The 19134-nt window shown below is 54.4% G+C and overlaps 5 protein-coding genes across 5 annotated transcripts; 3 read left to right on the forward strand and 2 right to left on the reverse strand.

Moving 5' to 3' along the window:
• Nucleotides 1–737: 737 nt before the first annotated feature.
• CTHT_0073320 (uncharacterized protein) lies at nucleotides 738–2663 on the forward strand (the record flags this gene model as incomplete). The annotated part of the gene is made up of 1 exon (XM_006697526.1): nucleotides 738–2663. One exon carries the CDS (start codon nucleotides 738–740, stop codon nucleotides 2661–2663), a length of 1926 nt encoding a protein of 641 aa, XP_006697589.1.
• A 599-nt stretch (nucleotides 2664–3262) lies between these two features.
• On the forward strand, nucleotides 3263–3866 carry CTHT_0073330 (putative RNA binding protein; the record flags this gene model as incomplete). The annotated part of the gene is made up of 2 exons (XM_006697527.1): nucleotides 3263–3547; nucleotides 3627–3866. The coding sequence occupies 2 exons, from the start codon at nucleotides 3263–3265 to the stop codon at nucleotides 3864–3866; spliced, it is 525 nt and encodes a 174-aa protein (XP_006697590.1).
• Nucleotides 3867–5685: 1819 nt separating this feature from the next.
• Nucleotides 5686–9045, reverse strand: CTHT_0073340 (serine/threonine protein kinase-like protein; the record flags this gene model as incomplete). The annotated part of the gene is made up of 4 exons (XM_006697528.1): nucleotides 5686–7680; nucleotides 7731–7804; nucleotides 7859–8324; nucleotides 8389–9045. 4 exons carry the CDS (start codon nucleotides 9043–9045, stop codon nucleotides 5686–5688), a joined length of 3192 nt encoding a protein of 1063 aa, XP_006697591.1.
• Nucleotides 9046–13366: 4321 nt separating this feature from the next.
• Nucleotides 13367–14970, reverse strand: CTHT_0073350 (uncharacterized protein; the record flags this gene model as incomplete). Its single annotated transcript, XM_006697529.1, has 2 exons — nucleotides 13367–14749; nucleotides 14836–14970. The coding sequence occupies 2 exons, from the start codon at nucleotides 14968–14970 to the stop codon at nucleotides 13367–13369; spliced, it is 1518 nt and encodes a 505-aa protein (XP_006697592.1).
• Nucleotides 14971–16192: 1222 nt separating this feature from the next.
• CTHT_0073360 (uncharacterized protein) lies at nucleotides 16193–17493 on the forward strand (the record flags this gene model as incomplete). The annotated part of the gene is made up of 3 exons (XM_006697530.1): nucleotides 16193–17129; nucleotides 17193–17316; nucleotides 17460–17493. The coding sequence occupies 3 exons, from the start codon at nucleotides 16193–16195 to the stop codon at nucleotides 17491–17493; spliced, it is 1095 nt and encodes a 364-aa protein (XP_006697593.1).
• Between the last annotated feature and the right edge of the window lie 1641 nt (nucleotides 17494–19134).

Raw genomic sequence — 19134 nt, forward strand, 5'->3', positions numbered from 1 at the left:
CAAGAGCTCCCAACTGACTGGATGCCTGCTCCGCCCTTGGCGCCTTCACCTCTCATCGCTCCTGTCCCATGACCTGCAACCGCGCTTGGCGAGATGTTTCGACTCTTGTGCTTGAAGCTTGATTGAGAGAGGGTTCTTTCTTTTTCTCCCCGTTCCGCGGCTGGTCGGGCGTGGTGTTCTTTCTCTTCCCTCGCTCTTTTGGATGTTCTATCGTTGCGCACCTGGAGCAAGCAAGAACTACACAACGCAACAGCAGGTCTCAGCTCAGCTCAACACAACTTACTTGAGCTCAAGGCGCTTCCGCTGTGCTACAGCGGTTTCTTACATTGGGGTTGTGGCAGCGTACCGTACGCTGTTGCACCTGCGGCTCAGCGGTAGTCCGGTCTCACTCAGACTTGCCTTTTTTTTTATCTTTGAATGGTGGTGGGGCTGGCATGGGCGTAACAGTTGCGCGGACTTGTGCTTGTTGCGTTGGCAGCCCTTCTGATGTACTGTTATTTCTTCTTGGATAGACACCTTCGCTGTCTTCGTGAAGTTGGTTTGGAGATTCCTACGCATCGAAATACCTAGGTCGCTGTTCCTGCTGCCCCTTTTCCGAAGGAAGTTCCGATCACATCGTACAGCATTTCAGGTTCGTTCCCTCAAGCTCTCCTAGATGGTCCTCACTAACACCTTCAACAGAACCAACCCAAAACACCTACCGCTTATAGGGTTTTGTTGAAACCAGCACATCAAACATGCACCTCGTTTGGGCCGTGGTCACCCTCTCGGCCACGGCCGTCCTTGCCTGGCCTTGGGCAACTCCGCCCCAACGGCCAGCCCATGATGAAGCCCGCAGCTGTAGTTCCAACTGCGGCTCTACCTTGACCGACGTCAGCATATTCCAGGATATGCTCTCCGCCCTGCACAACCTCCAGGATGTCTACTTCCAGCGCTGGGTCGGCACCTGGCCCAAGGGCATCGACTGGACGCGTGCGGTGATGGCTACTCACGTTGCCGCCGCGCTGAGGACAATTTCGGACCAGCTAGTCCGCGAGCTTAAGAGTGACAATAAGAAGGCAGACTCCCACGTCACCACTACCCAGCTTGACACCATCTCCCTCTATTTCACCGACCTAGTTGCCTACTACTTCGGCGAGGATGCATTCGCCATCCGCAACCAAGCCTACGACGACATGCTATGGGTCGTGCTCGGCTGGCTGGAATCGATCCAATTTGTCCACAACCACGGCAAGCTCCTCGCCCAATACCCGTCCCTCCGCCAGTCTTCTCCCGCAGCCGTCGATAGCAACGAGTGGTACGGCCACCGCTGGATCCCCGCCTTCGCCCATCGCGCTAGGGTCTTCTGGGAGCTGGCGGCCAAGGGCTGGGACACCAAGCTCTGCGGCGGCGGCATGATCTGGAACCCGCGCCTGTTGCCCTACAAGAACGCCATCACCAACGAGCTGTTCATTGCCGCCTCCATCGGGATGTACCTCCACTTCCCCGGCGACGAGAATGATTCGCCCTACACATCCAACATCAAGCTCGAGCCCCCCAACATAAGTCCCAACTTTGGCTGGCACGCGCACGACCCCGTCTTCGGCAGCGCAGCGCAGCGGGGACATGATTGGCTGCGCTCGTCAAACATGACCAATGACCAAGGCCTGTACGCCGACGGTTTTCATGTCTCTGGCCTCGGCAAAGAAGGCAACAATAACACGCGCTGTGATGATCGTGATGAGATGGTATACACCTACAACCAAGGTGTCATCTTGTCCGGCCTGCTGGGCCTCTTCCAAGCCACAGGACAAGAACACTACCTCCATGAAGGGCACGCCCTGATACTGAACGTCATCGCCGCTACGGGGTGGGATTTGACGCGCAACAAACCCCTCGAGCCGCGCGCAGAGAATCTGACTTTTTTCCTCGTCCGCGAGGGGAAGTTACCCCGCTGGCACGGCCTCGGCCGGGCTGGGATTTTAGAGGACGCATGCGACATGCGTGGATCGTGCTCCCAGGACGCGCAGACCTTCAAGGGCATTTGGATGCACCATTTCGCGACGTTTTGTGCGCCGGACGCGCTGGAGTTTGTGCACCCTCGCGCCGGGCTCGACGAACAGACGTTGGAACGGATCCGTGATGAGCATGCGGCGCAGTGTAAGGGGTATCTCCCCTGGCTAAGGCGGAACGCGAAAGCCGCCCTGGGCACGAGGGATGAGAATGGTCTGTTTGGGATGTGGTGGACGCCGGGGTTGTTGGTTGCTGAGTCGGGGGGGCGAGATTCGGTCCTATTGATGGAGAATGTCCGAGTCACTGATGACGCCTTACCCCCGCGTAAGGAGGGGGAGGTGGACTATCGGAACGAGGGTGTGCCACAGGACGAGGTGTGGATGGAGATTGGGCATGTGTTCGGGCAGGAGAGGGAGTTGCCGCCTGTTGTTGGTGAAGAGGGGGGTCAGAGGCCCCTTGGTGGCAGTGGGAGACAGATGACGTTGATGGTGAATGGGGAGAAAAGGAATGGGACGTGGAGTGGGATATTGCTGCGGAAGGATGATGTGATGGGTAGTATTGTGTTTGGGAGGGATCCGAATGTGAGGGGGAGGGGGAGGACTGTTGAGACGCAGGGCGGCGGGTTGGCTGTGTTGAGGGCGTTATGGGTTGTTTCTAGGAACGAGGCATGATGGTTATGACTCTTATCTTGTTGACGTCAGGATGGCGCTTGGAGTTTGGGTGTGATCTCTTGGCTTGGATGGAATGATTGGAACCTGGATTTATGGCTAGCATGAGCACAACAGGGTGAAAAGGGGGAGTTTGCCCCCTGACGGCTTGGACTCCGAGAGGACTGTATGGTTAGGGTTGGCATTTGTATAGGTTTTGTATCGTTATTCGGCATGGCTAGCAAGTGTGTGACCAAGGGAGGATACCCATTGAAATCGATGCTTCTTGCGACTGAAGAATCCGGAACTCGGGGTTTTGTTTGCCTTGGTGATTGATGGTGATTGAACGTCGAAATTGAGCTGCCAGGAGTAGGTTAAGGGTTAGGGTTGTAAGTCAGGCTGGCATCGTTGCCCGCAGCCTTGCATCGCGAGGAGCCCCGCGACGATTCGCATCTAATCCAGGTCGTCATTCTCAGCCCAAACCACAACACTCCCATATCCTGTCCACGCTCCAACATTTTAGCGACCACATCGCTAGTTTTTCGATTCGAAACTGTAGAGTACGTTTCACGGAACAAACAAAACTATTCATTCCCGCAATTGAAGCCAAACACACTCTCAAAATGCCGACCGACCGCGACGAAATGGACCTGGACGAGCCCGTCCAGCCATCCTCCTCCGACAAGAACGACAAGTCCAAGACCCCCGCGGACGTCAGCTCCGCCAAACTCGCCATGATGCAGACCCACAACAAGGCGACCGCCGTGCGCTCTATCGAGGGCTGGATCATCATGGTGACCAACGTACACGAGGAGGCCGACGAGGAGGCCATCCAGGACAAGTTCGGCGAGTTTGGTGAGATCAGGAATATCCATCTGAATTTGGATCGGAGGACTGGTTATGTTAAGGTATGTTTCCCTTTCCTGTTCTGCTCGATGTGGTACTAGTGGGATGCTGATGGGAACTTTTTGGCGGGGGGGGGGTTAGGGCTACGCCTTGATCGAGTATGCCACGCTCGAGGAGGCTCGCGCGGCCATTGACGGTGCACATAATACGCAGCTGCTGGACCAGACGATTCAGGTTGATTTTGCGTTTGTGCGGCCGCCGCCGGGTAAGGCTGCCGGCGGGCCGAGGTCAGGCGGCGGAGGGGCTAGCTCTGGGAGGGGAGCTGGGCGTGGAGGGAGGAGTGGGAGGAGTAGGAGTCGCAGTCCGGGGAGGGATGATTGAGGATCTTAAGGTAGAATCAGCGCAGGCTTGAGGGGATGAAGAGGGACGGGCCGATATTAACGGATGAGGTTTTTTGATGGCGCTGAGTTGAACGAGTCTAAAGGATGGCCACCTGTCCCGTTCCTTATCCCTCTTTTCTGAGAGGAAACAAAGTTTCTGAGAAAGCTTCTTCGCCAAACGATGCAATACTAAGCCGATGTGTCGTTGGCTATGGTGCAAGCCGGCCGAGAAGACACGTCGGCGTCTGTCCTCGATCCCTGGTGGGTAGGTCATGGCCCTCGCTCAACCCTCGATCTCATCTTGCTTACATCCTCTGCTGTCAGGGCGCAATACTCCGTCCGCATGCTTAATATGGGTCGGAAAGCCAGCATCAGTGGTGCAAACCACATCAGATTGATAGGTTGACAATAATTGAAGCATATTGGCCATTTGTTACAAGGAAACCTTCCCAACTGAAGTCTAGTTACTGGCGTGGTGTTGTGTTGTAATTGGAACTTCTATAGTTCTCGACCAGAGAGCCATCAGGGTTAGCCATGACAAATAAACCCCAACAATGTAGTCCGTTGTAGATAAGGTGCTCTTTCGCAACCTGGGTAGCATTGATCTCACTTGAGCCCCAAACTGCCTAGGTACACACATACAACTCCCCCGTCCAGCTCAGCCCCAAAATACAATTTAGATCCAGAGCTAGCCGACACCAACTCCCATAAACCATAAACAGAGACGCCAAAGCACGCTCTAATCACTCGGGTGACAAATCAGCAGCGAGAACGACGAGCCCCACGTTATTACAAGGCAGCCACCTCCAATTATCAATCAAAAGGGGACCAAGCTTGTACAACGGTATTACAAGATCATATATATTGCGATTTGTATCAGACAGAGTAGAACAAAGTTGTTAGAAACTACCTATCCCTTCCCCTCTTCTCTCCCTTCTCCCTCGAAACGAAAACTACGTGCAGCAAACAAAGAGAACCACAAAGGTATCGGTGATGTGAGATGATCTGCTAAGTTGATCTGATGATGATGAGAACGTGCGTTCAATCCATTCATCCATCCCATCCCATCCCATCCCATCCCATCCCATCCTTTCCATCCCCAAAACCTAACAAGAGTATCGGTTCTGTCTTCAGAGTGTTTGTGTGTGTCTGTGGTCTGTGTCCATATGATGCTGCATCTGACGGAGGGGTGGTATGCGTGCAACAGACAGCATTATAGAGGAGGGTTGGGAAGTCCTGCACAAACCAGTCGTCCATCCAAGCCCTAGTAAATATGAACAAGGGGAAGAGTACAAAGTGGAGTGGGGAAAGGGTAAGTAGGACAGACGCTAGATTTCGGGATACAATGAACTCCCCAGCAGCTTAAGAGCACGACGACTTTACTTAGGAGGTAAGTGGGAAAAAGAGGAAGAGAAAGACGAACCCATCCATCCATCCTCGACAGCATTGCCCAAGAAAAAAAGACAAGATGCAAAGAAAATCGCCCGAATAAGCAACGCACAAACTCCACTCCTGCCTGCCGTTCCGTCCATCCCATGCCTTTGAAAAGAAGAAATCCTGCCGACTAGAAAACATAGCACTGAGTCTGCGATGACCAAGCGAGAGCAAAGGAGGCCAGCCAGCCAGCCAGCCGCTCTGATGATGAGATCCCTGAAATGTTTCAGTCTAATCACGGACTGTCAAGGGTTCCTCAGGCCCTAAGCAAAGCACCCTCTGAAAAAGTCATTTCCCGAAGCCAGCATAGCACAGCAAAGAACGGTTGCAAATAGAATACATAGCCGAGCAAATTCAAGCCACATGCGTGGCTAAGGGGCCAGTCCTTAGAGGTCGCCCGCCCTAGCCTTGGCCCTTCTCCGGAAGAAGTCCATAACCCTCCTCGCGGGCCCGCTGCTGCCGGAGTGATCATGGTGGGCATCATAAGCATCCGTGAATCGCTTTGGCTTCTGCAGGACCCCGCGCTTCGAGGAGGTAGGAGTGCCAACTGTCGGCGTACGCACGTCGTTGTCGCTCTGGTTCGGCCGCGGTTGTTGCAACGGCTGAGATTGCTGTTGTGGCGGTTGGAGGCCGGATGGGTAAGGGAGCTGAGGAGCCGAGCCGGTGCCAGCTGGACGACGCAGGTTCGTACTATCGAACGAGGCATCGGAGGTGTTGAGTAGCGGCGGGGGCATGAGGGTGTCGCTGGCACTCGGGCGGCCGTAGGAGCTCGATGGCTGGTACGATTGGCGGCGATCGTAAGGCGAAGGTGAGTACCGCGGGTCATGCAACTGCGTGTACATGTTGTCGAGTGTCGTCGCTTCGGCGTGCTCGCGTCCAATGTTCTGGTCGACAAGTTGACCAGACTGGCTGGGGGTTGGCGGCTCTTGGATAGGCAGATCTTGTTGCGAGTCGAGCTGGGATTGCGAGCGTTCTTCCTTGCCCCCCTTGGAGAGGTAAGGCAGGAAGGAGAACCGCCTGCCCTTCTTTTCCTGCGAGCTAGTGATACTACCCGAAGTCTTCTTGCCGATGCCGATCGAGAAGGATCTCCGAGAGCGCCTAGAATCCAGAGATGTTCTCGAATGTTCATCACCGCCAGGCATGGAGTTGTTCATGCTAATAGGAGGATATTTCTTGGTCTTCTCGCCAGACTGCTCCTTCTTGCGGTTCTTTCCCCCGAAGATAGAGCCACTGCGGCCAAAGAGCTTGCCGCTGATCTCGCTCATCGTATTGGATCTCTTGTGGCCCTTAACTTCAGAGGATCCTTGGGTCGTACCGACGCTACCAGGAGTAGGTGTCTCTCCTTCGCGATTATTAAACCCAGAAAGTTGAATGAACTTGGGCGGGACGCTGCTGAGGCCGGGCCGGGGATGATCTGACTGTGAGTGAGGTGTTGGGCTGGGGATGCCATAATTGCTCGTCTTCGGAGGTTGCTCGATCCGCCCTTCGACATTGGCATCGTTGAGCTCGGGAGCAGCAGGCTGGCTGTACGAAGCCCTTTTGTTTGCGTTGTTGGAGCTGATAGAGCTGCTAGTAGGCGGTCCGTCGGCCGGCGTGTGCGACAGGTTCTGTAGCAATGATGCAGGTGCAGGGGCTGGCTCTGGGGCTGACCGGGCTGGCTGCGTGGTGCGCACAGCGACGACTGACCCTCCAGCACGCTGCTGAGAGCTTTGCGGCACCCTCGTGGATGTTGATTTGCTGAAGTCCTCCTTGACGGGCTGGCTTGGCGTGGGCTTCTCTCTAGTCGGATCGCGTGTGGGTGCTGGAGCGGTGCTCTGGCTTGCCGACCGGCTACCCGTCCGGCTGCTGAATGGCTGCGCGCCAGACGACTCGCCTCGCTGGGTGTTCGTGCTGGGAGCGACATATTCAACCTGTACTGTACGGCGCTTGTTATCTCTCTGCTGCCGAGTGTAAGCAGCATCGGAATCAACGTCAACAGTGCCCTGCTTGGTAGCGAGGCCACCAATCGAGCTCGTAACCGGGGCCTTCTTCGACGACTCGCGAACCGACGCGCTACGTGCAATAGTGGGAGTCTCGTCGAAGTCCTCGGGAGGAACCGTGGTGTTCTGAATATCCTTCGGGGTGGTCGTGCTCGAGGTAATGAACTCGACGACATGGGCGTACTCGCTGAGCCAGCTGTGGCGAGCAACTTCGAAGAGATCGGCGCGTTTCCGGGGATTAGGAACAAGGATTCTGCGGAGGAGGTCGCGGGCGTGTGGGGTAACATAGTCGGGGAATGTGAGCGGAGTGTTGACGATGTACTTGTAGAGGAGGTTGATGTTGTCGCCTTCAGGATTTGCCGGATCGTCGTCGAAGGGGAGATAGCCGGCCAGCATGGCGTACTGTTTCATGGTCAGCAATCGCCCCAAGCACAGGTATTGACGCAACCTACCAATATCACGCCGCAGCTCCAGACATCCACCTTCCTACCGGTGTATAACGAGTCGCTAACTACAAGCTCGGGAGCTGCATAGCAAGGACTGCCACAACTTGTCTGCATCAGGTCTCCCCTCCTCATACCATTGGGCTTGATCTTATCCAGCCCCATGCGCTTTACGAACTCCTTGTCCGACAGATTCATCTCCTCTTCCTCGGTGAGTTCGTCGTTGGGGTCAAAGGTGTTGGCAAAGCCAAAGTCGGTAATGATAATGTTGCGATTGCGGTCGAGCAGCAAGTTCTCGAGCTTCAAATCGCGGTGGACGATGCCTTTCTTGTGCAAATAGCCCACACCGGAGATGAGTTGAGCGAACAACCTCCGAGCGGCGTTGTCCTTCAGGTATCTGTGGTTAAGGATATAGTCGAACAGCTCGCCTCCCGACGCGTATTCGAGCACGATACCATAGTGTCTCTCGGACTCCTCCATCTTGTGTAGCTTGACAATGTTCGGATGTGTTAGTTGCTTCAAGATGGCGACCTCGCGCATGATCTTGGCCATACGAGCTGGGTTGTTACCCAGCTGATCCTTCTTGATAAGTTTGATTGCAACCTGCAGCACATTCGAGTAAGCAGACGAACACAACTTATCCATGGTTGCTGTTCCTTCCACATACCTGATGACCAGTATCTGCCTTCCAACCAAGCTTAACTTTACCGAACTCGCCCTCACCGATCGTGTTCCCCAGGATGTACTCGCCAAACCGCGTCGGCTTCTCCTTCTTCGAGTGATCGTGTCTACTTCTAGCACCACGTCTCGGCTCTTCGCCATGGTCGGCGTGGGAAACAATAGGCGGCGGCGCGGCATCGTCGTCATACAGAGGTGCTTGTTGATGGGCCTGGATCAACGCCATACGCTCCTTTTCACTCCGGGCCTCGTGCTGAGAATCCAGAAAGTTGTTCAGGATTTCGCTCGCGTCTCTCGACGGGCCGTTGCCGAAATGCGTGTCAGCGGGAGGGGAACGAGAATACGCGGCTGCCGAGGTATTTCCCCGGCCATTCGGGGAGTAGGGATCTTGATATGTCCGCCTGCTGCGGGAGGGATCGGAGGGATCTATCCTGCCATTGGTATCACGGCTAGAATCTTGGTTCGTTCGGCGGGGCGAGTCGACAGGTCTGTCGGTCGGTTGAGCGCGTCGTGTGCTCGACGTGCGAGGGGGAACAACGGCGGGCATGGTTCGTCTCCGATCGGGAGAACCGAGATGATCTGGGGAATCGGCAACCGGGCTTACGGGGACGGGAACTGGAGGGGCGACCGCTGCGCGGGACGTCATTGGGGAAAAGATATCAGACTGCGGATGACTGTTGGCTCAGGATTTGTGGCACAGTCAGCGCGGAGGGGATATCGATGATTAAGCTGCTGCTGCTCTCGTCGTCGATGTTCTGAGGGGCTGCCGCGTTGCATGAGAGCCGGGACGTTCCCGAGTCGGTCGAGTCGATCGGCGCTGGAGGGGGCGGGGATGTGGTATGGACAATGGGAGAGAAATGGCTGCCGTCCGAACTTTGAGGGAGTCTCGTGTGCGATAGCGGTGAAGCAGAAAATTGGCGTTAGCTGATGGGGCCCGGTTCTGGGCAGGAGCGCCGCGAGGATCAAAAGTGGGTATGGGCAAGTATTGTAGTGTCGCTGACTTGCTGGGTTGCACTGTTGCAAGAGTGCAGAGTTGCAGAGGCGCGCGGAAGACGTCGGGCGAGATGCGAGCAAGCCGAGTGCAGCGCAGGCTTGAATAAGCAGCAAATGCGAGGGTAGTGTGAGGGCTTGGCCTGGCTTTCGTGCAGGATTTCGCTCGACAAGCGGAATTAAGGACGAAATATGAGTGGTGACTGGTGACTGGAGCGCAGTGCGGGACGCTGCGATAGGCCCAGGTGCGCAGGATGTTGATGGGCTGCCACAAGAGCAGATTTCAGTTAGGTTGGTTGAGGTCCAGTTACTGCCTGTCACTGGGCAGGGTTTCCGGTCTGGGAGCGAGAACCCGGAAGCAACCTGAATGTGGGCAAAGAGGGTCAGCCTGGGCCGTGAGTGGGCTGCGCGGCGGGCGAGACTCTCAGGCTGTGGAGGCAGGAAGTTGCGGTCGGGCGCGCTCCAGTCGTGGTCACCGGGGCCAGGTCGTTAGGTCGCTCGCTCGCCGGGCGATGGATGAAGTGCTGTGCCCGCAAAGACCAGGAAGCCTGGGGATAAAAGCCAGCCAAACAGCCGGACGTGGGCTCGCCCTGTTGGTATTGAAGAGAAAGCCGGACGACCGCGGGCGGCGTTCTGGCAGCCAACTTATCAATGCAAAGCCTGCAAAGGGCTGCCTCGTTGTTTGACGCCGACTCAACGCGTCAAAAAAAAAGATAAGAAAAAGAAGGATGCGAGGTCACTCGAGTGATGGGATGCACTTTCAAAGTATCATCAATGGGCCAGTTCGGCAAACCATGATGCGCTGCGCAGCGATTGAGTGATGCGATCTGGCAAAAGAGCGGGGATTGGATGGGCTCGCGTTCTGCGCTCCAATTGCTCGCCTTGTCGACTCCCACAGCACGTTTGCCGTGTGATGCAGTGCACGTCGCAGCGGTGCGACTGTTTGGTCTGACTGAAGTGAGGTGAGGTGGTGAGACTAGGAGAAAACTCAACAACAACTCTCGGGTTCTGGGGACGTCTGATGCTGGGTCGGCGTCCACGGGTCGGAGCTAGGGTTCAAAGCAGGGCTGTAGGTTACTTGCGCCGCAGCCGCAGCACACACAACGGGACCTGAGCCCCTGGCGGTTTTTTGGAGAGAAGCTGGAGACGCGGAACGTCCGAGCAGCGCTGGACTCACAAGGGCGGCCGAAGGGAAGCCTACGGACGATTTGCGCGCTGAAACGAGCTGTTTCCCCCCCCAATTGGCACCGGAAAAAGGAGGTTTTGAGGGGAAGGATGGCGGTGAGAGGGAAGGAGAAATTGGTGACAAGATGGGATGGAAAGGGGAAATGCAATGTGGGCTTGATGGTGATGGGTGGTCCAGTGTTTTTGTCGCGTTGCCTGGCTCACTGCCAGGGCTCCAGGGCTGCTGCTATGGACGATGGTTTGGCGCCTCTTCTCAGCCAGCCCGAGCGAGCAGGGCCCTCGTCCGCTCTGTGCTCCACCAAGCATCCCAACCACGCTTCTCGGCATGCGGATGGTGTACGATAGGCATGTGCTCGGCGCACAGTAAGAATTTCGGTTGTCCCGAGCCGGGCCTTGCAAGGCGACCCTCGCTCACGACGGCGCGCATCCGTGCATAACGTGGGGCTAACAGCAATACTTCAATTTACTATCAAAAATGCTGCAATCCTAAGTATCTTCTGATAAGGTTATGGACTTCATGGGGCCTCTTTTCGATCCTTTTAATTGACCAGGACTAACGCCATCAGCTGGCCACGAGAGTGTGCGATATTGTGGAAAGAAGTATTATTCGCTGCATGGGAAAAAGCATTCTCGACATCGAACATCAAGCTGACCATTGAGATTTTCCCTCCGCCCACCAAGACGATAAACTCTTCAAACAAGGCCGCCAACGGGTCAACTGGTGCTGTCGCAGCGTTGAGGTTCGACGGCCACTGGCCCATGGCCGCAAATCTGCGGCCTCAGGATAGCAAGTTACAGTTTTCAAGCCAGCCCGCCAATACATTCGCGCAAGCAGCTCCCAAACCGTCGAATCCTCCACCTGGCCATGATCTGGTACCGAGCTGAAATTTGTGGTTTTTTTTTTGATACCAAGATCTTCCAACGTCTGACATCACACTGAAAACCGCATGTTCGGCCGCGCAAAGCCGACAGCTTTTTGCTTCTTTCCGAAAGCCACAGCTTGATGGCTGGATAACTACCTCCCGCCTGCCGTCTGATGTTTTGCGTGGATCCTTGTCCAGATCGCTCACCTTGTGCAGATCGGGAGAGAAGGGCGTTGGCCTTTGATCCATGCCAAGAGGTCGAGGAAGACACCGGCACTGTGTCTTGTCCCAAACGAGCCTAGCCTGCGGGCCCGTTCCTGATGCCAAGCCCATAAGTTTTTGGATCGTGTGGGTTGGTAGTATAGCAACGTTCAAGGGGCATCATCGCGCACACGCAAAAAGCCGTGTACTCCAAAACTCCCTTTTGAGGACTCAATGTGTCGTCCGTCGATGAATATGATGTTGGCTAGTGGGATCGTAGCCAAGTATTCCGCACTCCGAGTCTACGATTACAATCAGTTCCAAGTCCATGTTAACTTCTATTCTGGATCGTTGCTTCGTATCCGTCGGAGCGGATACCGACGGGGACGCTCTCGCTGTCAAGTCAAAAAAACCCCGGAGGGTTCCATCTTCCGCTACCCAGTTCCGAGTCCGCAGCGCCATCACAACGATCTTAGCATGAGACGCTTCCCGCATGGAAATGACGTATCCGTCGTTTATATCAAGGTGGGTGACACAAGAAAGAGCGCTTAAGTTTCCAGTCTCAAACATCCAACGCTCCCCCATCCAATACTGGAGGATACCATCAAAAAAAACAGTCTCATTTTTATTTTTTTTTTGCCTAACCCGCAACATCGTTTTCCCCCAAATATCCCACGGCATAGCCGAACAAAAAGCATAAATGTCGGAGATGAGGCGCAGAGAGTGAGCACATGGGTCCGCAGACTTTGCGTGTATGTAACTCTTTTCCCCATCGCACATTTATGCGCTTGCCGCCACTCTCAGACCAGTCAGAAGAACATGCCGGAAAACATCCAGCATCGATCGATCGATCGTGAAACACAGAAATTCAATCATGGCTTTTATGATTTACTTCTTGAATCTCCTTGAATTCTCGTCCTGATCGACTGACAACATTCCCTGTCGGGAACTGCGGCTGATCGTGCAAGGAAGGATCCTTGCCGGAATGTCCCCAAATCAAGCATCCTTACCCTGCCAGGGTTGTCCGAAACGAGGGTATCTGTCGTGTTGCGCCGCGGTGTTCACCACTGCATTCTCGGACATTGCCAATTCAGAATCGGATTTGTGTCAGTGAAGGTGTCTTCGTTGTTGCTGAGGTGAGCGTGTAGATGTCGTAGCAACCAGCCAGCCCAAGCATGAAGAAAATACGCTAAGTCTAGGCCAAAAGACCATCCGAGACGACCTCCATCGCTGGCCTTTTGATGCAAGCAGCCGGTCTTTGTAAGGAAAAAAATGTGTACAGAGCGAGAATGGGAATGATGCAGGTTAATATATCTCAGATGCATTGTGCCGCCCTGCTCCTGGCATCTGGCATAGAAGCGAGAGGTACCCGACGAGACTGGATAATTTGAGCTGCATCAAGCGGGCGTGCTGCGGGGACTATACGCCATAAGCTACACATCGTACGGATAGCCGGAACTGAGTCCATCACGTTGATCTACGCGAATTCCTGGCATAGGACATTCACAAAAGCAATGATAGCTAGCAGCTTGACGCATGTGTCTTGTCGTATTGAGCGAACAACTCTCATCACCAAACGGCTTGTCTCACACACTGCCACACGGACGGCAACCCACATGATCTACTGACGCCTCATACGGGGCAAAACAGGTTCTGAGCCCTCTGACCGATCACACCAAGGTCTTGGACATCTATTTTCGGTTGCTATCAGTGTCGACAGAGACAAAATTACAACTTAATAGTAACATCGTACATGTCCAACACAACCGCGAACCCCGTAAGCGCCACCATATACGCGAGCAGGATGGCCATGGTCGTGCCCGCGCCGACATCGAGCGTCGGCACGGTCAGGTTGACCAAGCCGGTCAGCAGGTTCGCGACCAGGAACACCGGCAAGCCGTTGCGGTTGTAGGCACGGAGCACGCGACTCGTCGCTATTTCGTAGGCCTCCTTTTCGGTCTTGGAGTCTGTTGCCTTGTAGAAAGCTGGAAAAAGGACGGTGTCGACGACGGCAAATGCTAGGACCAGTACACTGTTGAAGGCGACCACCCATAACATGTACGGCAGGTTAGCCATCCGCCGGGAGACGGTTAGCCCCGCGCCGTACTTGTAGTCCGTGCAGAGGAAGTATAGGACGAACGAGCCTAGCGACCAGGCGCCTAGCTTGAGCCAGAGCGTGGTGCGCTTGGAACCCGGGCCTAGGTTTCGCGGTAGAACGAGCATACCAACGTCCTGGCCGGCTAGGAATATGGCGAGGTAGCCCCAGAAGCTAAAGATGCCCTCCCTGTTCATGGAGAGCAGGTTTGTCCGCGGGCTGACCAGGATGTATGCTTTCAGCCCAGTGCTCTCCAGCACGATCTGGTAGAGTACGCCCAAAAGAACGGCGAGCCCGGCATACGAGGGCACAAATTTGAGCGCAGACTGGAACAGCGCCACGAACGGGGGCAGGAGGCCCAAAGTAAAAAAGAAGTTCCAGTGCACTCCATACTCTGTCACGTGCTCCGCATAGTCAACCCCCTTCACACTGATCAAACGAATAACACCCAAACCCAGCAGCGGAAGTGAGTGGCGCAAAGAGCTGGCCAGCCTCATCGCCAACGGCGTAGTCATGCCCTCGGCACGCTCCTTGAGCACGGCCCGAGAGGCCACAACCCCGGCCGAGAAGACGAAAGAGCCGACGCCCATGTCCATTAGCGAGGTACCCCAGGTCTCGACCTTGGCAAACCGGCGGGGGAACAGTCGGAAGTCAACTGCAAGAATGCATATGCATGTCACTACCATCATGTTACCCCGGTAGTGCGTAAGAAATGGCTTGGTGGAGATAACGCTCAAGGGCGTAGCCGAGGCCGAGGAGGTCGAAGCTGTCTTAGGCTGCGCATTTGGCGGGAGTTTTGGTTTCTTGCGCCGTGAGACGTTCGGAGGAAGCGCATAAACGATGAAAGCTGCTGTCAAAAGCAGGATATTCAGGAGCAGGGGCGCGCTGGAGTAGAGAGTGACCGACAGAAGGAGCGCGCCAACATTCAGAAGAAAATCAACGGCAAAGCCGAGCGGTGTGTACGGTTTGAAGAAAGATTGTCTGGCCTGCAGAACTGACCATAGCAAAGCAACAACCTGCAGAGCAGTGTTGTTTTGTCAGCATCGATGAAGTGGAACAAGCGATAAAAACAGCCATTCACTTCGGGTTGGATAGCTCATACCGGCGCGATTGCGCAAACTTGAGCAATCTCGGTCACCGATCCTCCAGACAGATTTGACACAAAATCTTCTTTACGCTGTTTGTAGCTTGGTGTCGCTGTGGTATTGTTGGCTCCGTTGCCGTCGGTGACCGTCATGGCAAAAGATGGTGGTGATAATGAGTATGAAGATGGAAAAGGAGGGTGAAAAATCGGCCCGTTAAAGAAAGGCGAGAGCTGGTGTCAAAGAGCTCGAAGCTGCCAAATCTCGAGCCGCGCAAACATTCATGAGTTACCCCGGAGGGGATTGCAGAGAGAAGTAGCTGGGAACAGATACTGTTGACAGCGGTGCCAACAAGCTGAGACGAGGAGGAGAAGATGTGAGAAGATGCTTTGCTTCTTTCCATCAATCACAACTTCCAAGCTGTCCATTGCTGGAATGCCAGCTTGCGGTTTCCCGACAAAATGCAGGCCGTCAAGGTACTGCATGACGCTGAGTTCAACCAATCAAAGGCTCGATTTATGTCCAGTGCCTGGGCTCCCAAGACCCACCACAGTGGAACTTGGCTTGTCACTTGTCGCCTGCATTCCAGATCGCCGGGACCTTGGGATGAGAGAGGAGAGTTCAAGACTCATCAACTCACTTTAACTCACAAGACCAGTCTGAGCTTCTCTCAACTTTCGTTTCGCGAACTCTGTAAACTCGTCCTCGGTTCTTCTCATTCAACAACAATCAATAATCACCAACATTGTCAGCTCCATTTCAGACCATGCAAAGTCTACATCCAACTAACAACGCGAGGCTTCTATACATCATCAGCCCCCGCATCGTGGCTTGCATCTTGAAAGTTGTTTGCTCGCGATGCTGTCTATGGGTGGCGTGTTCTTGAGCTTGTTTCTTTGTTCTCTTCCCAGAGTCACGAGACCTTGTACGACCCTCGCAGAGCTGGGCGATGAACACATGGGGTGGGTTGCATGCCAACATACAGAGAAGAAAATGTGGCAGATGCATGGGTTTCTTTGTTCGAATGCGGGCGACAAGCTGCGCGCTCAAAGCGTTGTCTCGCAACTCCGCGTCTGGCTGACTCAACAGCGCGCTTGCTTTGATGATACGGCCGTCCAATTCCTTTCATTATCGAAGGATGGGAGTGGTATCTACAAAAGCAATAACGAATACCCATTGATACTTCAGCCGTGTTACTCGTCTCTGTCATCGTCAATGGTGAATCCTTCTGTGTGAGAGCCTTTTTTTTTTATTACAAAAATAAAAGCTCTCAAAGTCTCCCAGAACTAGCAGCAATTCCTTTCCCCGGCTCAATTCCAAGTGCAAGGCCTTAAGTACTATTTTCAACCCACCTCTAACAGGATCTTAGGATCAGCGATGAGGAAGCAAACCCGGGCCCGTCCGGAATTACACCCTGTGCAAACCAGTGTTGATGACCGCAAGAGCTCGCCGACGCCGTCCGCCATGTTCTCTGCCACTAGCTCTCTTTTCCCGGCTATTACCAGGACGGATGGCCTTCTCAGCCCTATATGTCCTCCTCAGTCGCCAGGCTACGACCTAGTTGAGAGGAAGCGCCGCCGAGCTGTGGATGAACACCACGACCGAAGGGAAAAATATGATGCGCCGTTACCAATGACTGCTCGCTCTCTGTCTCCAATATCCGAACACATGATGAGTGACCGGCGGCCGTTTACAGCCAATCTTCCCCCTCCAAGCGCAAGGGTAATTTCACCTTTGTCCCCCGATCCGCACCCAGAGCATTCAAGGAGGCCAACACTTGCCGAGGAGACACGATCAATTTTGCTTTCCGGACTACCAAATGACGCAACCCGTCAAGAAGCAGCAGCCCATAGCCCTCCAAGCGACCGACGTCAGTCCCTGCCCGCATCCATCCTCAGCGCCCGGCGAAGCAGCATTGAACTCCAGCAAAAGCTCGAAGAGCGTGGCCGCACCTACAACTCGGTCTACTTCGTCGCAGCAGTAGCTCTCCGGCGGGCGAGCGACAGCTCTTCGTCAGTAAACGAGGGAGAATCCGGCAAGACATCACCAATCGACGGGGACACGGTCACAATCCGCGCGCGTATCCGGCCCTGCGCACCAGACCGCAAGCCCTTCCTCGTCAAGCGCACCTTCGACCGCACAACCCTCCCAGAGCTGCCATCCCTCGGAGCTAGAAGGTTGTCTGCGATCAGCCCTAGGAGCAGCATTGCACTCAGCCCGAACCCCCGGCGCTCGTCTGTTGCGGTGGAAGTGGACTTTGGGCCTAGCGGGGCGGACAAGTCGCCTGTTCGGTGCTCGAATCCCGTGCCGATTCGTAAGTGTCATTCTCCATTGTAAGGTGCCGAGTTGCCGTTTCTTTGCTAACATCAAAACAAAGATCTGCTTTATGCTCTGATATACTTCCCCATTCTCGGGCATCTTATGTGCTCGAAGCACATTAACCCACACGACAAGATTGACTTGCCGCTTCCTAGTCCGGAGGCATGGCTCCAGACTGTTCAGTATGTTTATACCGGACAGGGAGAGCTGACTGAAGCTATAAGGCAAAATATTTTGTACCTCGGAGGTAAAGTGTGAGGACAGGGGTCATGAGACTCGCGGAGGGTTTCGTCATGTGACCCATGAAAGAACCACAACGTCGCAGACATGGCATGTGGGCTCTTTCACTTTCTTTCTGATTCTTTTTCATTGTAGGTATCTCTTCTGGCAAGGTTTAGCCTGGGACTTCTCTAGTAACGGGCTTGCATAACTTTGATGAATGACACAAAATTTTGAGCCTCCGTTTTCCCAGCGCTGCAATTAGTTAGTCTTCAACGTTTTTACTGGCCGCTTTCTACGTTGAAGGTCCAGTGTTTTTTGTGCGCCTATCCAGTCATTCGTCCCGAACAGAACAAATGAGAGCTATTCAGTTCTCACTGAGCATAAGCATTCGTGCTAGCAGGGACAGGCACGGTTCCAGGGGCTGTAGGAGGTGAACACGCGGCTGTGCAGTGTTGATTTCTCCCTCTTGGCTTGCGAGTTGCCAACTCCCTGGTAGCAATGCCTAGGCCTTCCCCCGCATTTTATGTTTGGCCACCCACATGTTCATCGGACTCGTCAGAAATTTTCAGTCAGGGGCAACCCGCATCGAGCCCCCAACCTTTTTCTCTTGAGTTGTGGGCTTCCTACACGAACTTTACTTCAGTCCTTTCCTCGTGGCGGATCAGCCCCATAAACCCCCCCTGGCCAAGACGATGACCCACGCTACACTAACTGTTCTCCTCGGGATAAGTTTTTGCCCCCATCTCTCGAGCAACATATATATGTATGGAGATTTGCCAACCTTGCATCACCATTGGTCCGAGGCTGAGCGATGGTCTAAGTGGGCGCATACAAGTTGATCCTGCAGTGGGCCGCGGTCCCCCCACGCGGCTCTTTTGCTCCTTGTGACAGCAGTTGGACTTCAACCACACCTCTTAAACACGTAACATCAACGTGAGGGCCTGATGCATGATTTACATGCAGTTGGGAAGTCATAGTGCTGACATTGCATCGCAGGGGGTGATCGTCTTTGCAGTAGTCACATTGAAAACGACCATCCAGCAGTTGAGTCGAAGAGCATGCGCCAAGACAACGTTAACAAGAAATGACAATAGCTGCAGGATCTCATAGACGGTGAGCACGCTTGCTTAGCCTGCGGTGTTTCTCTTGGTCATCCGATCGACCATTGACCCTTCCGTCTGCAGCTCTTCTCTACACTGTCGTTTGGGACCTCGGACTTGGCATCCTCTTCTGATCCGTCCGTCGCGTTTGGAACAGTCCTCCTTCCCATCACCATGTCAGCCCTTTTCCTGCTCTGCTGCTCGAACCATCTTAAAACATCTTTGCACTTTCCCTCCGCTAAAATCATCGTCAACAGGACTTTGCAGACTCCTGCACTGTCGCGGGGAGATGTGGCCAACAGTATCATAACCAGATAATTGCAAAAGCTCGCCGGCCAGCCCACCGTCCGGTGGTGGTGAGGTGACCAGCTACAAAACCCCCAGCGGGAGTTTTGCTTCGTCGTACGGCGGTGGCGATCGGTCGGTCGGTTGACAGTACGATGGCGGGGGAATGAGCCCCTAATCATCCACGGGCCTGTTGTTTATAAGGATGGGTAGAATCGCTTCCTCCTACTCGAGTTGAACCTCGCGCTTCGGGGTCAGGAATTCCAGACTTTCATTGCGGGTGGCCGCGACCCTCCTATCAGGCCATTGCCCAGTAGAAGGCGCTGATTGTCGAAAGGGGCGCTGCGGAAGTAAGAGATATAGTTTAAAGGTGTGGTTGGAGTGGGTTAGGAA

Source organism: Thermochaetoides thermophila (assembly GCF_000221225.1).
Source record: "Thermochaetoides thermophila DSM 1495 unplaced genomic scaffold scf7180000011823, whole genome shotgun sequence".
Taxonomy (NCBI): Eukaryota; Fungi; Ascomycota; class Sordariomycetes; order Sordariales; family Chaetomiaceae; genus Thermochaetoides; species Thermochaetoides thermophila.